The sequence below is a fragment of the Ochotona curzoniae genome, unplaced genomic scaffold, assembly GCF_017591425.1.
Source record: "Ochotona curzoniae isolate NIBS_2020 unplaced genomic scaffold, NIBS_Ocur_1.0 contig_908, whole genome shotgun sequence".
Lineage (NCBI taxonomy): Eukaryota > Metazoa > Chordata > Mammalia > Lagomorpha > Ochotonidae > Ochotona > Ochotona curzoniae.
The window spans coordinates 8053910-8073697 of NW_024466607.1; the positions used below are offsets into that span (position 1 = coordinate 8053910).

Here is a 19788-nt window from a genome sequence, read left to right on the forward strand (position 1 = left end):
GTGAAGTGCTCAGCAGCTACATATCATGATGGCATCAGCAGCAATTCACCTAACCACAACGTCCTATTTATTTTATTACCAGTGCCTACCCAGGTAACTTTACATTTCAAGTAAAGGTGGACTTGAAATGTCGCAGCATAAGGCTTAGTGGGGTCTGGGCACAGCAAACTACCGTGCTTATTGGTTGTGTTAATAAAACACAAACAGTGCACTGTATGGGCATTAGAAGAAATGTGACAAAACTGGGTTTTCTGTCATCACAACATTCAGAGAATAACAAGTTAGAAACATGAGGAGTCCGTCTCATCACACATCACAGCAGACAGATGTGCGCACGCGCACACACAGGAAATGAAGCTTCAATCAAAGTAGCCTTCTAAATGGCTCATTTGTTAACCAAGTGAGGAGGGCCATTTGCCAATGAAAAATTATTCAATTGTGTTTGATCACAGGGCTACAAAAAAGGATCCAGAGAAAACAAGCTTGTTTAAAATGATTAGATTTGGGGCAAGCAGAGTTGCCCAGGTTTGGCCCGCAGGCCACTGCTGGCTCTGCTCAGTGCCACCTCGGCTGGGGCACCCGCCTGTCCCGACCATCTTACAGGAAACTGGGAAGCATGAAAGAGGCCACTGCGACAGTGACCACCTCCGTGTGCCAAGCATTGCCCATCACTTTGTTTACACCTGAATGTCTTAACCTTTCTGTTTACGGTAGTCTCCATGTGACGACAAACGTCTTGTCTCTCTTGTGCCCTCAGGGCCTGGCACACGCACGGGAGCTCAGTAACCAGCTGACAACAGCAATCACTGACGTCCCTCACGGCGTCTGCCTGGCGTCTCAGAGTGAGGGGAGCAGGTGGCGATGGGGCTGCAAGTCCCACCTGGGCCACCTTTAACCTTCTCACTGTGTGCTGACTTCACAGTAACTTCCCTAGGAGGCCCAGGAAGCTTGGGGTGAGGTGGCTGCAACAAACATACCCAGCAAGCACAGCCAGGGAAGAGCTCTCTCTCTGTCTCACCCTCTATCTCTTTGTAACTCTGCCTTTGAAATAAATCTTTTTTTTTTAAATAAAAAAAAGCATTAATAATCCAGCTATAAGCCTGGCGCAGGAGCCGAGCACTGGCCTTGCGAACCTATGTGTGATTGCTTGTTTCGCCTCTCTGGTCCCAGGTGCAGAGCTGCGAAAATCCCAGTCTGCAGGAAGGGAGACACCAGTGTGGGCAAAAGTCCCACGACCTATCAGGGAGGCAGGGACACCATGAAAGCCCAGGTCTGCACGTGTGCCTGGTACCTCCCGGCCATCAGTCAAGCTAAGTCGGACAATCTTGAGGCCCCTGGGTCACAGGGCTACTGCTCTGAACCCAGCCAGGCTGCCCCGGGCAGTTGCATGGGCAAGCTGCCTTGTAGCTTCAGCTCTCAGGTGAGAAGCCACATGCTCTGGTGGCTCCTCCTCAACTGCTCTGTGCCCTCTGTCAATGGACACACGGAGACAGCTGATACAGGCTCCTGTGAGGGCCCCGGCTTGGCTGTGCAGGGCCTTCCCAAGTGCGCAGGGGAGAAAGCTCCCAGCAAGAAGGCACTGGCTTTTCCAGAGCACAGTCTCGGGACATACTGGGCAAGAATCTGTCTGACTCAATGGAAAGACATCAACCCCAAGGCCAGCCAGCCCTGGGTTCAAATCCTGACTTTCCTGGCATGTGACCTCTGGCAAGTCACTTCATGTCCCACAAGCTGGTTCCAGTCTGGCTACCCCATGTTGGGGTGGAGTCTGGTGACCCGCGTCCAGAGTAGGAACAAAATTTAAGTAACCTTTTGTTCTGCTCAGATTTTTCTTTACGCATGTATAAATATTTACACATATTAGGACATAGTGATCTATTTAACTGTAAAGAGAAAAAAGAAGGTAAGGCAAAGTTAACACCACCACTCAGAGTCACCTGAAGGTCTTGGAATAATGCAGGCATCTAGTGAAGACACACAGCAGGTGCTCACATGGGGTGGGAGAGGGGTGGAGGGTGACCTGCTGATTCCTGCCCCAGGCCCAGGGAGAGTGTGGGGCATGGAGACCCAGAGCCTGTGGCTAGAACTTGGCGCCTGGGAAGCCCTCTTCCTGCACCCGGAGGCCTGGCTAATAGGACCCGTTCTGGGAAGCCGCCGGCAGGAAGTCTATGGCGGCTCAGGGACTTGTGTGTGTGGCATCTGGACTCACACTGCTATGCTCTCAGAGTCTAAGGTTTTCGTGTGTCTGTTCCTGGCCTCCCTGGCCCAGGGCAGGATGAGGCTAGCGGCTACAGGATGCCCTCGATGGGCTGGGCCTGGGTCCCTCCCCAGCCCTGATGAAGCCCGTCATTTTGGCAGTGTGCTCATTTCTCCTCTCGGCACTCTGATGGTTCATGGGAAGGGTTGGCTGCCCATGTTGGACGGGCCTGTGTGGGAGCAATCAGAGGCAGCGGCCACACCACGTGGGAAGACATTTCACTACAGAATAATTATGCTCCAAAACGTTCCTAATAAATCAAGCCAGGCAAACGAGTGACACACGCTTTATCACCTTCATCTCCAATCAGCATTTCAGGCTGGACATGGGTTGCTGCAGCCCCCGAGCAGGCCCCACGGCCTCCCAGAGCCCTGGATCCTGGATTCTGGGTGTGGGAGAGGGCAATGAGGGGCAGCTTCTCATGTCCCCAGCTGAGGGCAAGCCTGGGGCCAGGACAGGACGTAAGCATGAGGAAGAATCCCTGCCGCAAGAGTGCATTCCAGAGCAGGAGCCCCGGCCTGCACAGATGGAGGTGAGCAACGGAACCCTGGACATGCTTCCCCCCCAACAACCCACTCCACGGAGGTCAGACCACACGCTGACATCCGCTCCGAGACCAGGACCCAGAGATGGGGTTCATCATTGCTGGCTGGAAGTCCCAGGACAGACCCTGCTAGGAGCCCTGCACCCCACCTAGACTCACCAGTGCCCCACGCTCAGTCAGCTAAAGCCCATACAAGTCCTAGAACCACAGAGCTACATCTGCACACCCCGAGACAAGCCAGGGGAGGAGGAGCCCCGTGTGACAGTGGGTCTGGATGCCTGCCTAGTCTGTCTGCAAAGTCCAGTTGGCCGTGGATTCCCACTCAGAGCTGCATGGCCAGGTGCCTCATGGGAGTAGGGGATTTCATGGCTTGGGGACAGACCACCACATTGTCAATTCTAGTGACAAGCATGTAGATCAAGGTGGCCCAGTCACATGCTTACGGTCTATGTCTAGTGACAACAAACTCCTCTGCCTTTCTGGGGCTCCCTGCCTCCTTGAGTCCCTTCCTGCTTTGGACATGGGCAGCCTGCGATGGATATGGGCAGCCTTGGGTGGACACGGGCAGCTGGGGGAAGACATGGGCAGTTGGGGGCAAACACGGGCCACCAGGGGTGGACATGGGCAGCCTGGGGTGGACACAGGCAGTCTGGGGCAGAGACGGGTAGCCTCGGGTAGACATGGGCAGCTACTTGGTCTGCTGAAGGTCAGCACCCACAAAGGGCAGGAGAACCAGGGTCCGGCATTCAGGGAGGCCCATGTGAATGCTGCCATGTGCCACTGAGGAAATGCCAGGTCTGCTTAGATTTGTGGCAGTGGGTGGGGTGAGGGAGGTGGTCTCCACCATGGGAGTAAGCGGAAGGCTGGCCCCCCGGCTGTAGCCTAGAGGACATGGGTTCCTTTCTTGCCTAGAAAACAATAAAGGACTGCGGGGGCTATCCAGGAAGAAGGGACAGTGGCAGGGGGCTGAGTGCTCACCCGTTCCACGAGGCCATGCTTGTGTTTGAGCTTGAACACCTTCAGCGTGGGCAGGAAGCTCTCGGCGTAGTCCTTGGCCTCCAGCCCGTGCAGCAGGATGCCGTGGAAGGCCAGGCGGCACGTGTTGGCATGAATGTCCGTGTCGAGCCTGGAGCCAATCACCAGGCACAGCCGGGGGCACGTGACGGGCTTCTCGAACTCCACCAGGGCCCACTGCTGCCGAGGGCAGCGGCCCTCTGCGGCCGGGCCTGCCTTTTTGTCAGCCTCCTCCTCTGCCACAGGCCCCGCTGAATCCTTGCCAAGGTACTGCTCCTGGAAGAGGTATTCTCGAGAGAAGTCGAAGGAGTCCAGCACAGGCTCACTGTCGAAAGCATCGGGGGCGGGGCTGAAGAACATCAGACGGCCCATGACTGTCTCATGGCCCACGGTGATGTGGAACTTGGCCTTGGTCTGCAGGGGCCCCCGGAAGTACGGGATCTTCTCCACAGAGATGAGTGCCGCGTGGACAGTGTGCAGGGACTCAGGGGCGCACACCAGCCCGCGCTCCAGCAGCTTGGGGTCAAACTGTGTGACGCAGATGCCCAGCCGGTCCCCCTGCATGGCTGAGGTCACGGGCATGTGGAACATCTGCATGGACTTCACCTTCTTCACCACCTGAGGGGAGCAAGAGGAGGAGCACATGAAACCTGCATGCTTCGAGGGGCAGGGAGACCCCTGCCCCAAGACGCGCCAACACACGTGACCCAGGGCTAGGGCACAGGGAGGACAGGCCAGGGCAGGCACTCCTCTGAAAGCCTGATGCCCAGCGCTGGGGTCCCAGCAGGTCAACTCTGGGGCCAGCCCAGTTCCTTCTAGCCTCTGGCTCCTGCTTCCCCCACAGCTGCATTTGCCCAGGTTACTCCTATTTCATCAACCATTCTGGACTTCCAGCTCTCTGTGAAGGCTTGCTCCCGGCCTCTGCCCACGTGACCCAGTTCCTCAGCCTGCCAAGCCACGACCATCTGCCCTTCCTACCCCAGGCCAGGTACCACTGCTAGGAAAAGCTTGCCCAGACCCTTTGTGGGCAGGACTTGGCCCTGTTTTCCCAGGGCCCACCCAGGCCCACTCCAAAGCACACCCAGGCCCGCTGCTGTTGCTGTCTACCCTGCCCTTGTCTGCCCACTGGCTGTGTATCCCCAGGCAGGGCCTCTTCAGCCATCTGACATACACTTCCTGAGCACCTGCTGTGTGCTGGGCTCCACCTTGCAGAAGGACTGTGGTTTAGAAGCACCACCATTACATGCATAGGGAACCCATGCATCATATTATGGCCCAATACTACCTCAAGCCCTATGCACATAAATGAAATTAACACAGAAAATGACATGTATGCAGATACATCATTGACTACTGAGACAGTGTACACCGCACACCCTGTGGGAACCACCCAGGGCGCCGCGGCTAAGAAGGCCCCCCCCCGGAGGTGGTGCCTGAGTGCTGACCAGGAGGCGGTCGGTCAGAGGACGACCCAGAGAAAATGGCCAATGTGGGATGCAGAGGCCAAGGCCTGCAGACAGAAGCAACTTGGTGAGCTTGAGTTTGAGAAATAAACAAAGAGGCAGGAGGGCTTGCTGCAGGGGAGGGCAGGGAGAGAGAGTGGGGAGGTCAAGGCCCAGCCCCATGCCGTGTCACGCAGGGCCCGGAAGTCACCCCAGGAGCTGAGGCTCGGGAATAACCTGATCTTATCTGTCTCTGCTTCTGAAAAGTTTGCACTGACTCCTGGACGAGGCAGGGTTCCCTGTCCATAGTGTGTAAATCAGGAACAGGCATGGAAAGTCCTACTAACATTCATAAACGTCCTACTGTGATCTCTGGCTCTGAGAGGAGATGAAGTGTGTTTGCAGGTTTTTCTTAAAAGAAACAGAAAGGTTCAACATGTTTCAGAAGGCTGCTACTAACACCCGTGGGCTGCAGAGGGCTGCTGCTGCTGCTGCAAGCATCCCCCGCTTTCTCCTGGGACGTAGGGCGAATGCTGTGCTCAGTCCACAGGCCCAGGACCCTTGGTGGAGAGCCCTCATACCAAGTGTTTGTTTAAAGATCATTAACTACCTAACCAAGGGGTCAGGGGGCAGAGAAAGTGAGAAGGCTGGTGTCAAAAGCCACAGCCAAGATCAATAAAAAAGAAACATAAAACATCTCTGAAATCGCCTGCAAAGGCAATGGGAAAATAAGATGTCCAGGAATGCAACTGGGAGCGCACGGAGATGATCAGCTTACATGAGGTTCTGTCTACGCAGCAGTCAGGCCTGAGCCGCCTGCCTGCCTTCCCAGCCAGCCGGCCAGCAGTCAGGGTGCCAGAGCGCCTCTGCTGTTTCCTTCCTCCAGGGCGGCTTACCACCACACACCTCGAACTAGGCACCTCCTGATCACCCCCTTCTACACAGACTCCCATTTCACACCTCGTGCTGGCCTTACCCTGTAGTCATGGCTGCTGTGAGTAGGGGGACCCTTGTGCCAACTGGAACTTGATGGAGATTGACTCCTGGGTCACCCTCTGCTGCACCAGGAAGTGCTTGGCTGAAAAGTGCCACTCTGCAACCCAGCTTTGAGGAAAGCAAAGAGCTTCCTGTCCCACGTGCTCACCAGCCCCAAGGCCACAGCAGCAGACCCACCCTGCTTTGCCCGGAGGGCTTCTCCCTCCTGGGGATTTCCCCCCACCCGGCCAATTGCCATACACTCTTCACACTCTCAACCCACTGTCCTGGAAAGGCCTTCCTGGCCACTCCAGACAGTGCTGGCTACCTCAAACCTGACTTATAGAACTGCCCCAGCTGTTCTACGGGACAGCCTCTGCTTCCATGTGTGAGGGATTCAAATTGGGATATAAGGAACAATCATGAGCCCAGTACCCACCCCAAGAACTTGCCCATCACTGCTCACTCAGCCCATCAGGGCTGCTCACATGGGACTCCCCTGCCAGTCCTGCCTTGAATGTGGTGGGCTGTATTCCTTCTTGAAACATGCCATGTGGACGACTGTGTAGAGGCTTACTCTACTGTACCCATGCCTCATGCAAGGACTTGACAAGCCTCCCTCCTGACTCCCACTGTGGAGACAGATAACATGAACCTGTGAACTAGGACACAGAATCATGGGAAGGTGTAAGGGGAAGAATCAGGGAGCTACAACAGTGAATGGCTGGGGTACCTAACTCATGCTGAGTGGTCAGTGAGGACTTCTCTGAGGAGGCAGCACCGGAGCTGAGGCAGAGATGAGAAAAAGCACCACAGCTTCCAGGTAGGAGAAGAGCCGTGTATGGCCAAGGCCCTGAGTGGGACCAGAGTCGGACCTCTCTGAGGGGCTGAAAGGCAGCAGGGCCAGCGGGTGCAGAGGGCAGGTGGTTGCAGACTTGGGGAGGGGCTGAGCAGAGGGACACCTTCTAGCTGGCATTTCCACAGTGTGGAAAGGGAAACTGGACAGTGTGCCTGTCCGCGATGGCCACATCCCAGGCTGCTCTGCTTCTGTTCTAGCCCTACTAGAGCATCTGGGAGGCAGCAGGTGATGGCCCAAGTGCCTGGGTCCTTGCCAAGTGCCCTGGGTCTCCCTGGGGGAGATAGGACAGAGTTCTGGCTCCCGGCTTAGGCCTGGCCCAGCCCCAGCCCCTGTGCCATTCTGAGGGTGAACCAGAGGATGGCGGCTCTCTCTGAAACTCTTTCAAATAAACGAGCCTCAAGAAAAAGGGAGGGAAACTGGCAGGTGGGTACTCAGAGAGGTGGGGAAGGCTGACTCCCAGCTGTGTGCCAATATGGGAACAGGAAGTGTCTCCCAGGGAGGAGCGCAGGAGCCTGCAGTCTGCAGAACCTGGACGGCCAGGCCTCCTGGACGGCTAGGACCCCTTCCCAGCTCTTGTCACCTGACCTTCCCAGGCCCTCTTGTCTGTAATTGGCAAGCTTGGGTTTCTAGAAGCTCAGGTGGAGGGTCCCAGGCTCCTCCCAGCCCTGCCTTCACCTTCCCAGCTCCCTCAGGGCATGGCCGCTGCTTCCTAGTCTGCCCCCACGCGGCACTGACACAGTTGGCACCACGCTGCTCCTCCAGCCTCCCTCTCCAGGACTCCCAGGCCCACGGCTCTTCCAGCTTCGTGTGCTGACTGCCCTGCCACTCACACCACTGCGGGCAGCCTCTGGCTTCCTGCTCCCCAGCCAAGCTGGGCACACTCTACTTTGGGGCCTTTGCCCCTGCCAGAGCCCCGGAGGGGATGAGCCTTCTGCAGACGTCTCCTCCTTCCCATCAGGCTTCTCCCTGCTCAGGAGCCGTCCCCACCCGATAAAAGGGCACACCACGTCTCCATCTCCTCCATCTGGCTGCCCTGCTTTGATGCATTGCTCTCAGCACTTGCTACTCGCCACTTGACGTCCTGCATGTTTGTTTTCCGACCACCTCCCACAGCGGAATGTAACCTCTGTGAGGACGGGGCTCTGTTGGCCTCTTCTTCCCCAGCTCTGTCTCCAGCACAAGCCTCACCCTGATGGTGGGAGGAGCCACGGTCAGACCCACTCCGCCCCTCTCTGCTGGCCCGGGCCCACCCTGATGTGGTGGTGGGACAGGGCTGAGGCACACTGGTCAGGGTATCCCTGGTGCCTTGGTGGGGTGAGTAGTCACAGGGCCCTGCTGTGTGCTGAGGCCTCCGGGGAAGCTGTATCCTGGAGTCCAGCACGCATGCTGGCCTTCCTGCGGCTCCAGCCCCGGGCACTGCTGGGGAAGGGTGAACGAAGGAATACATCAAGCAGGCAACCAATTTTCAAACCTTGAGTTCATGCTTGCTAAGCGGTTTGGGCCTTTCTGACTAACAAAGGAGCTTTGCCGTCATCTGGGCTAGTCATTCCTCCATGAAACCCCGACGAGACAAGTCAATATTTTTACATTCAATTTTATGGATGAAGACACAGGTTTCTTGATGTCTCCAAGGTCACAAAGCAAATAGGCCAAGACTTGGGACAATAAATGCTGGGACTGCAAGGAAGGCCTGGCACTGTGCGGCCTTGTCCCTGACCAGCTGAGCATGAACTGTGCCCCAGCCTGGCACAAGTTGGGTGCAGGTTGCCACCCCACCAGCTTCCTGAGGCCTGCGAGCCTGCCAGGAGCCACGGGGCTATAGTGATCGACAATGCAGCGCCTGAGCCTGAACCAAAACGAAGGTTCCAGAAGACCGTCCATTACATCAACCCTGGGGACCAAGTGCAGTGAACTCCTGGCAAGTCGGCTGCCTGCTTCAGGCCCAGCACCAATCTCCTGTTGCCCATATCAACAGACATGCTCACACCTTCCCAGCTTCCCTCCTGGCAGCCCTGTATCCTGGTTCTGGCAACACGGCAGGTCCAGTTTGCTGACTGGCAGCAAATTGCATGAACACCGCCCTGTCCGCTCCCAGGCTTACCGCATGCAGACTTCTGCTCTGTCAGTTGGCCACATGGTTTCCCGGCCCTCTGAGGACTGGGTGTGATGTGTCCAGAATAGTGTGGCATTTCTTTCATGTGTGATTTCTTTTTTGGAAACATTCACTTTCTTTTTTTTGATCTTCCATCTACTGATTCACTCCCCAAGTGACTACAATGGTTGGAGCGGTGCCGATTCGAAGCCGGGAGCCAGGAACCTCCTCCAGGTTTCCCACATGGGTGCAGGGTCCCAAGGCTTTGGGCTGTCCTCTACTGCTTTCTCAGGCTACAAGCAGGGAGCTAGATGGGAAGCAGGGCCACTGGGACACAAACCAGTGCCCATATGGGATCCCAGCGTACAAGATGAGGACTTAGCCACTAGGCTACCACACCAGGCCCACATTCATCTATTTGTTAAGCAGAATGACAGGAAAATCCTCCATCTGTTGGTTCACACCCAAAATGGCCCCGATGGCCATGGCAAATCCAGGCCAGAGTGGAGCCTGGAACTCCATCTGGGTCTCCCCCAAGAGTGACAGGGACCCTAACACATGGGTCATCTCTGCTGCCCTTCCAGGCGCCTCAGCAGGGAGCTGCACAGGAAGTGAAGCAGCCAGAACTTAGACCTCAACCAATGCTGTTCATTGGGAATGCCAGCATTGCAGGTAGCGGCTTAACCCACGGTACAACACCAGCCCTGAAATTACTGATAATCTCCAGTGGGAGTGGCCTGAGGGGAGACTCACCCTCATGTATCTCTGCATTTGCCAGCTGGTCAGTATCCAACTGATGCTTACCACTGTGTTATTTTCCAGTGGGACTGGAAGAGAGGGTAGAGGGAAAGGGGCCCAGCACGCCCTGGATGCCTGCAACAGGGAAAGCACAGCAGAACTGACTTCATTCCATCCTTGTAACTGCCCTTAGGGAGCCCAGGGAGGATCCATTTCACAGATCAGCAGAATGAGGCCCCAGAAGCGAGGACCGGAATCCGGAGCACCTGGATCTGATGCCGTCAGGCGCGTTATTCTGTTACTCCACATGGAAGTCCACGGGAAACATGGTGACCTTGTACAAGTCACAGATTTGCAGCCAGTTCTAGAGCAGAGACAGGGACAGCCCAGTGCCACCACAACCAGCAGACAAGGCTGACCAGGAACGACAGCAGCCCTGCGCTCAGCAGGCTTCACGGCATCCAGAGATCGTCTTAGTGACAATGGCACTGGCTGCCAGGAGCCTGCACTCCATTAATGAGCCTCGAAGCTCCTGGCTGTGCCAAAGGCCAGGGTGGGGATGTTGCAACTGCATCATTACTTAATAAAATGTAAATCGGAGAGGAAAAGAAACACACGATGTTTGACACTAATAAGCTTACAACAGGATCAGTTACCTCAATTCAAAGAGGTTCAGACTGGAGGGGAAAAATGAAATAAGGTTTTAAAGCTCGGTCTAGGTTTGGCTCCATCAGACCTAACCAATTTTGCTTAATAAGGTTTCAATTTGGCCGCTCTTCCTTCTCTTCTTTGAGTGAGGCTGCGTACCGATAAGACATTTCCCCCTAATGCCTAATGCACTTAATCACATCTCATCCACAAAGTCAGGCCCAGGAGCTCACGCGGGCTCTGGGGCTGCCGGCGCCTCCCTGCTGGGTCAGCCTTGGGGACTCAAACCTACCCCCATTGTTTCAGAGAAACCAAAGCCATTCAGCAAGGTAAGGAGAATCCAATCAAACAACAGCCGCCCATGTCCCCACCAGTGGAGCTGACACTGATGTCGCCAGTACTTCAAGGCCTGACATAGCATGGTGAACCCTGAATCCTATTCCCAACCCTACATTCCCCTAGAACCCTTTCTTGGGGGTCCTTCGCATGACCTATCCTGCTGGTTATCCCTTTAACCAAAGGTAGATACCCAGACGGCATACATATTTGCTGGTTGGCACAGTAGTGCCATATTTGTGTCTCATTCCACACCTCCTTCCTTTCTTCTGCATTGTGCTTCTCCCACCTATTCGTGTGTGTGTGTGTGTGTATGGAGATACACTTGCAAAACTAGGTTATTCTTTTGGGCCTCAGTGATCTGTGATGTGAAAACTTTGTCACTTGCCCATGTCCTCATTAATGGGCCTCGGGGCTGCTATGCCTGTCACTGTGAATGCTGCACAGTGGCCAGGCCTGTACACGGTAGCTCACAGACAACACAAAGTACAGGCATGGGACAGAGGTGGGGGTGGTGGGCCCACGTTTCACAGGCTTTACTGATCACTCTGAGTGGCCAGCATTGGGACCAGTCTGAGGATACGGTGTGGTTGGCCCAGTGCTGCCTTAGCGTGTGTCCTGATCACAGGCCTTGTGGCTCCTAGTCTGTTCTGCCCCAATTCCCAGGGTTGACAACATGGATGCACCTCACCTGCTCGGGCAGCAAGGGGCTCAGTGGATGCCTTCTTGAGCGCATGGAAGGAGCCATGAGTGAAAGAAAGGGCAGAGATGAGGGGGAGGAGGTCTGTGCAGCCTTCCACTGCCTGGCTCTCCTCCTGGGCTCAGCCAACCTGGCTTCTGGCAACCCTTGCAACACCGCCCCTCACCTGCCCTGGTGCCCCTCCTCCTCAGCCCCTTTATGTTGGAGGAGCTGTGCATGTTGCCCAGGAAGGGTCTACCCTGGGACAAACCTTATCAGGTATCAGAGAAGTCACCTGTCTGGGTGACTCAGGGACCCTGTGGAGATGTGAGATCAGAGGTGGGAGAGGTTTGTCCATCTTTCCCAACCTCCCACGTGCCATCGTGAGCTTGGGCTCACAGTCAGTTGGGCTTTCAACAGAGAATGACTGCTGTTCCCTGGAGACCCCACAAACTCCACTCCCTGCCTGGCTCTTTCTCCTCCCCTTACTCCCATAGCTAGGTAAATCCTGCTCTCTCTGGTCCCACAGAGTCCACAGGGGTGTGATCGCAGCACTTGTTAGCCTTGTCCCCCTGCTTCCCAGTATGCGCCTGCATGTCTCACTGCCTCCCAGGCCCCCATGCTGGGGATAGCCCTCAGGCAGGCATGGTGCCCCTCACAGGGTACCTGTCACACAGTTCCCCTCATGCGGTGGGCACTCAGCTTGCCTCCTGTGGTGAAAGCCCTGCCCCTCTACAGCAACCTCATGACCAGATGTTGGTGCCTGGAGACTCGTAAAAGTGACAGGGCTTGCCAGCAAGCTTTATGCCCCCTCTCAGGCACCCAGCAGGCATTTATCATCCCATAAAACCCATAAAATTGTGACTTGAATTATCCCAAGGCTGGATTCTTTTGGTCTCCATACACGGGACATTAGTGTTTTTAATGATGTCTTTTTGTGGGGTAAGGACTCCTTGGGAGGCAAGCCAAGGAAGCCAGCTCATTCCGGAGAGGAGCTCAGGAGAGCTGTCCTAGAGTGCAGTGAATACAAGTATACCTGCAGACCCCAGGCCTTGGTAAGGAACCCACGGTGTCTGAATCGCAAGGGCGTGATTCAGAAAGGTCCCCACAATTCCAGGGATACCCCTTTTCCTTTGACAGGTCTGCCACCCTCCTGCACAAGTCCCCATTCCCCTTAAAGGCTCCAGAGCACATGTACCACCGTCCCCAGCACCCACTCAACCAAGGGGAACGCACTGGTGATTGTCCTGTGCCCTGGTAGAGCCAGGCCTGCTAGCCTCTCTCCACCCACCCTCACCCTTCAAGCCTCACCCAGCTTGCCAAGGGGGCTACCTGCCAGTGAGTACTCAAAGTCTGCCACTTGATCTTTGGCCCCATCTCAGACACAAGCTAAGGAACCCTCCTTTCAGTGCCAGTTTGGAGTCTCTCCATTTCCAGTCCAGTGGGACCAGGGTAGTCCCCTCTGTTCTCACACCCTCTTGCTACAGGCTTCTCCTTTTACTCTCAGAATTCCTACTTTTGATCACTGCACCTGACAGTACAGAAACAGAAACAACGAGACATTAGCTGTTTCCATCTGTTGGAGAGGACCTATGGCTGAGGGCTTTGGGTGCACCCCTCAGTCACCTCAGCCCCACGGTGAGCAGGGCACCCATCGTCACCTCTCCTCACACCATTGATGTTTGGGCAGCACCAGGGGCCTGAAGCTCAGGTCTGTTCACCCACAGGATAGCTCTCAGAGAGATGAGGGCCAGAGTTGCCCCATACCCTGATCCTGCAAGCCCACTGTTCTATGTGCTGAATACATCAGACCTGGACCAGATCCAGGGTTACACATGTGTGTTACAAGTGAGACAAGTTCCATGAATTCCCTAAAAGTGGATTAATACAACCCATGAGACAACAAATCCTGGCATCTGCCAGCCTTGCAGCCAGTCCCCTCTTGCCCATTAGGCTCCCAATTCCTGTTAACACTCCCCCAGCATCCACCCATTCCTCCATGTACAGTGCCAGGCCACGTCCTTGTTGAAAACTGCCAGGGCTTCCCATTTCTGTACAGCGGTCTCTAGTGCTTTCACCTGCGCACCTCAACACCCCCAGCCCCCACTCTGGCTGGGGTATCAGCAGGGAACACCCTCCTGCTTGTCTCGCAACCTGCTTCCTCCAGGCCCATCGCCAACATTCTTCCCCTCAAACAGCACCTGCTACAAACACGGCAGGCCCTACACTGACCTTGGGGATTTGGGGGGAAGCCACAGCCCTTCCCCTCCACAACTCCCCAGTCTCACGTATCAAGCTTATTAGAACGGTGTACTGAGTGTTGCAAGGGACTTTGGAGGCCAGCAGAGAGGAAGTGACATCTGAACTGGGTCCCAAAGGATGATGCCACAGCCTAGCACAGGGGGCAGAGGGGGATGGCCTAGGAGTATGTGAAAAGTGCAAGGGGATGACAGGTAGCTCATGTCGGGGGGTTCAATGGGTGTAGAGGAGACTGGCACTAGGAGGGTGCTCAGGAAGCAGGAATGGCATCTGGGTATCTTGTTCAGATCACATGGGACCTCTATCAGAGATAGGGTTCAGGCGTCACTCAGAGAACTTAACTCTGGGAACAACAAAGCCAGGGTTCCCACTTCTTCATATCTTCCCTGCAGGCGTACACAGGAAGTCAGGGTGGCACAGGGAACAATGACAAAGGCTGGGAAACATCTGGGAGGCTGGCAAGCAGGATGCGCTGGAGTGTAAACGGGCACACAGGCCGGGCCTCCAAGGCCCCAGCAGGGTCACACAAGTGACAACATGAGGCTGTGCACTGGCAGGAGAAGTCACACAGAGAAGTATTTGCAAGGAGAAACTCAGGAAGCAGGAACAGGGCCTCCCCTAGTCAGGAGGTCAGGATAGGATGCAATGCCACAGGTCTACTTCCCTGAATTAAAAGGGTTGACTTTTGTGACAGGAACACACTCACAAGTTAGTTACAGAGTTACAAATTAATTATTTAAAAATAAACAGACACACCTTCCAGGAAGTTCAAGTTCTGATCAGTGCACTGACAAAGACTGACAATGAACTCCAAGCCTAGAAAGGCTGGCCAGGGCTGAGAAATGGGCATGGGAGGGGGCAGCTGGGAGGCAGTGGAACTCCTCCTGGCTTCCCCACTGTGTCAGTGCCAACTGCTGACTGGCATCTCATCCACCCCAACAACCCCAGAAGCTACTCCCATGGATGACGAGCCAGAGGGTCCCCAGCAAGAGTCTGGCCCAATCCACACAGGAAAACCAAGGTATCCCTGGCTGAGGCACAGGACAGGGAGCCTTGCTCTTCCCCAGACATGCAGCTGTGTCTGCTGTCAAGAGCAGGAAGGCCAAGCGATGGTGCTGGCTGCTGAGTCCACCACGAAATACAAGGGAAATCATGGCAGATGAGAGGGGTGAGCCGAGCTCCACTCAGCACTGAGTCTGGCAGCCAGAGAACAGAAGGGAAGCCCCCAGCCAGGTCCTAAAGGAAGGCACTGAAAGGCCCCCAAGATGCTAACAGTTTCTGACTGGGTCAACCCTAATTTCGCAAAGGAGTCCAATGGCACATGTGGATTCCTCACTCAAGTCCCCAAGACCAGAGACAACCCCCCTTAATCTCCCCTGCACACACACACTTTACCTCCCACCTTGCAGCACACTGGTCTAGCCCTTTCAGCAAGATCTCATTATTGTTACATTTTATGCATAGAATCCACCTCTAGGAACCGCTCCAAAAGGCAAACACGCATCATGGCAGCACTCACCTCACTATTACCTATCGCTAAGAGATGGGGACAAGCTCACTGCCCAACAGCAGAGGGCTGGCTGAGTTCAACAGTGGGTGAGGAACTACACAAAGAAATGCATGTAACTGTTGCACCTGCATGGAAAAATCTTTCCCTACAACAGAGAACACATTCAAAAAATAAAATTGTATTTGGAATAGAATCATACTATAAATGGTAGTTGCCACCGTGTGGTAACTTATTGGCAATTTTTTTTTCTTGTTTGTTTGTTTTTAAGATTTATTTGAAGGCCCAGTGGCATGGCCTAGTGGCTAAAGTCCTCACCTTGAACGTGCCAGGATCCCATATGGGTGCCGGTTCTAGTCCCGGCAGCTCTACTTCCCATCCGGCTCCCTGCTTGTGGCCTGGGAAAGCAGTTGAGGACGGCCTAAAGCTTTGGGACCCTGCACCCGTGTGGGAGACCTGGAAGAGGTTTCCCGGCTCTGGATTGGCGCAATACCAGCCGTTGCACTCACTTGGGAAGTGAATCATCGGACGGAAGATCTTCCTCTCTGTCTCTCCTCCTCCCTGTATATCTGACTTTGTAACAAAAATAAATAAATCTTAAAAAAAAAAAGATTTATTTGAAAGGCAGAAGGATATTTAGAGAAAGAATCTAACCACTGGTTCACTCCCCAGATGGTTACAGTGGCCAGGGCCGGGCCAGGCAAGGCCAAAAGTCAGGAATTCCATCCAGTACTTGGGGCATTTTCCAACAGCCTCCCAAAGTACATTAGTAGGAAGCTGGGTCAGAATTGGAACTGGTGTTCTGATGAGACGCTTGTATTGTAAGTACAGCTTAACACGCAGTGCCACAATACCGGTCACTTGTTGAGTTGTTTTTTTGTTTTAGGTTTTCTTTAATAGTTAATGAAATTTCTAAGATACATTTCTTTCAAATATGAAAGCTTTTTGGATGATTTACTTATTTATTTTTATTATAAAGGCACATTCACAGAGAGCAGGAGACAGTGAAAGCAGGACTCAGCCCTGGTCAGCCTGGTCACCACATCGCTGGCACAGACGACACCTGGGAAGCCCCCAGCAGCGCTCACAAGTGCAAACAGGGCATCGCTTTTCGTTCTTCCCTCCCAGGGAATGAAAAGCAGATGGGGCTGCAGAGACTGTGCTGAGATGGAAGAATCGCATCTCCAGGCAGAGAGGGACCCGTGAGGAATGGGGGCTCCCCTGCCTGTGGGAAGATGTACCTGACTGGCCTCTGCCTCTGTCTAAAAGCTGCTGCCGCTTCTTCTTCTTTTTAAATTTCCACCCTCTCCCCAGGTCTCAAAAGCTTCTTTCTAACTGTAAATCAGAAATCACAGTAAAGCTGTGTCCAGGGAAAAGAAGTGGCCTCAGATTTAAATTCTTGAGAAGGGTGTCTAGTACTATGGATTTATTTCTTCGTATGTGTTTTTCAGGCTTAATATTTACACTTCAGTATGAGAAAAAAAAAAAACCTCTAAAGAAAATGTTTAGTGTCTCAACATAAAACTCAAATAAATCACCTGGAATAAATTTGGCTAACAATGATCAGAAGGCCTGCTGTGTGTCAGGGCCCGTGGTGGACAGTAAGAGGCAGGCAGGGGCTGGGGGCTCGTGGTGCACTAGAACAGGCAGTGCCCCTGACTTCTCTTCTTTCCTCCCTGGGAAATCAGAGCAAGCCCACCTCCACAGTGGAGCAAGGAACTCACTGCACCTCACACAATTCCCTCAGAGTCCTCAAGAGCAGACAGGCCACTGGGACTCAGGCGCTCAGGTACCAGGAGGCCCTGAGAGGCAACAGAGGTGTTCCCACAGAGAAGCTCTGAGCCATGGCAGGGGAGAAAAAGACACGACACACTGCCTAGCTGCTAGCCACAGATGTTCTCTGTGGCCCCACACCCTGTATCTCAGGCGCTATGTGAATACAGACATTAGGCTTGGGCTGATCTGTCACAGGGAGCACAGACACTGCAGGAAGCCAGTGGTGCGTGGCTAAGCACACCTCCAGCCTCAACCCCAAGCGAGTGCCAGGCCTGTGTGGGTCTCGGCTGCTCTGCTTCCGACTCACCTCTTGGAGATGCACCTGGGAAGCAGCAGCTGATGACTCAGATAATTGTGTCCCTGCTACCCATGTGGGAGACTTGAAAGGAGTTACAGCTTTGGTTTGACCCAGCCCCAGCTGCTGGAGCCATCTGGGGAGTAAACCAGTGGAGAGAAGATCTCTTTCTCTCTCTGTCACTCTGCCTTTCAAATAAAGAAAGAAATCTTAAAAATTGCCTAAGATTTGCAGAAAAGCAGTGAAGGCTAGCAAGAATAGCTTGAGGTGTACCAAGAAGGAATCAGCCAGGCAGAAGACAGATGGGACGCCAGCCCCCATTGGCCTGGGCAGGCAGAGCTGCTTCTGGCCCCTCTGAAGACACAGCTCCAGGCCTTACAAGCCAGAAGGACAAAGGCTAGTGCAGGTGGAGTGGGGCCATCCAAACTACCCTGCCTGCCAGATCTTGCTGCCACCATACCCTGGCATACTCTGGCCTGCCTCCAAACCACCAGTTGGTCTCATCATGTCCACTACTTTACATTTTTAAACATTTATTTTTTTCCTTCAATAGCAGAGGCAAAGAGAGAAAGTGAAAGAGAAAGAGAGATCCCCAATAGCTGGAGCTGAGATTGGCACTCCATCCAGGTGCAGTGGCCCAAGCACCTGAGCCATCTTCCGCTAACTTATCAGGCACAGGAGCAAGGAGCCTGACGGGAAGTGGAGCTGCCAGGACTTGAACCAGTGCTTGGGTATGCACTGCAGGTGGCACTTTAACCCCTGCACCCCAATGCTGGCATCAAGGCCCACCTTGAGTCTCCTGCTTTATATGTGAATGGAGCAGGAGCAGCCCACATCCTGCTAGCCCTCAGCAGTGGGACTTTCAGAGCCAAGTCTGCAGGCCAGGGCAAGGCCAGTCCCAACCAGCTCTGCTAGCAGTGCCAGCACAGCACTTAGTCTACCCTGACCTGGAAGCACTACCCCTCCCACGAGCAGTCTTGCCTTGCCTTGTCCCTTCTCATCTCTCCCCTGACTCTCAGTTCCGCCTGGCCAACCTCACTGCTCATTCTCGGCTGAAGCTCCACTGCCTCTGGGCAGCCTTCCAAGCCTGCCTGCTGCTCCCAGGGCCTCCTATCCCTGCTCCTGTCATCATTGCCACTATCACCACCCCAGCCCTGCCCTGCTATTATTCCCCGGCAGTGTTCTAACAAGCTCACACAAATCCACCTGCTTAACCCTCACAAAGCCCCTGAGAGGTAGGTGCCACTATGACCCACACTGTCCAAGTGGCCATACTGGGGCCCAGTGAGCAGGGAAAGGTTGGCGGCACAAGTGCGGACTCTGCCAGCAGCCCTGGGTCAAGCCACCTCCAGCGTGTGCATGACGTATAGTGATTGCTGCCTGTCTGGGTTGTCCCACACGGATCTCGTCCAGGTGAGCTGCCTGGCTCACACTGCCATCCACTGTACCCAAAAGAGGTCTGGGACATGCTTAGTACAGCTAACAACAGATGAGCACACACTGTTGGCAGGTGACTGCTCTCCTTCACTCGCAGCCCTAGGAAAGCAGGTTCTGCAGTCAAGCTGCCTGGGCTGAGCTCCTATGCAATGGGCTTGTGATTGTGGGCAAGGTGCTTTACCTACGTTTCCTCACATGGAAAACATACCTATCAGGAAGGACACCTGTGAGATTATGAGATAATGTACATCATATACTTAGTATAATATCTTGGGGGAAAAAAAGGAGTTCTTCAATAGAGATGAGAAATCAAAACCACTCTGAATATTTTGTCTTTTATGAAAAAAAAAGGGCATCCCAAACTTCATTGGGATGTAGTAACGGTGGAACTGATGAGAAGACGTGGCAGCCAGAGCCACCCTTAGCAGGAAGTGGGGACAGGAAGGAGAGGCCTGAGTAGGGCGCTTGGCCTTGGTGCCTCAATGCCTACAATGGAGCAGCAAACTTGGCTTCGCAGCCATGCCACCTGTGGGGTGCAACTATGCCAGCCCATCATCAAGGGGCTTGATGTGCAAAGATACCCGGCAGGCTGGACTTGGCTCACTCTTGCTGCATACCGAGGCCTGCAAAAACCCCTGGCCTGACTTAGTGTCCAGTCCAGCCCAGTGCCACCGTGTGCTGCCCACACTCAGAGCTGGTTTTGTCGACAGCCATTTCCAAGCCCCTACCACGTTCTGGCCATGCAGGTGAGGTTAAGATGCCATTGCTTTAACCAAGGGAGAAGACACCAGAACATGGCATTCTGATTCAGCCTCCTCACCTGTAATGTCCCACACGGCAGAGGGAGAACGTGAGAGGAGCTGGGCTGGCGGCTAGTGCGACTGTAATTCCAACCCGTCTCCCAGGAAGCAGGAGGAGAGGGCAAGCCAC

The 19788-nt window shown here is 54.4% G+C and overlaps 1 protein-coding gene across 1 annotated transcript in view; it reads right to left on the minus strand.

Moving 5' to 3' along the window:
- The window catches only part of EEFSEC (eukaryotic elongation factor, selenocysteine-tRNA specific), a 205900-nt gene that overhangs the window by 39688 nt on the left and 146424 nt on the right, over positions 1-19788 (minus strand). Inside the window, exon 5 of the mRNA XM_040995304.1 lies at positions 3780-4433. Coding sequence (XP_040851238.1) covers positions 3780-4433 — 654 coding nt within the window. The remainder of the gene's footprint in view (positions 1-3779; positions 4434-19788) is intronic.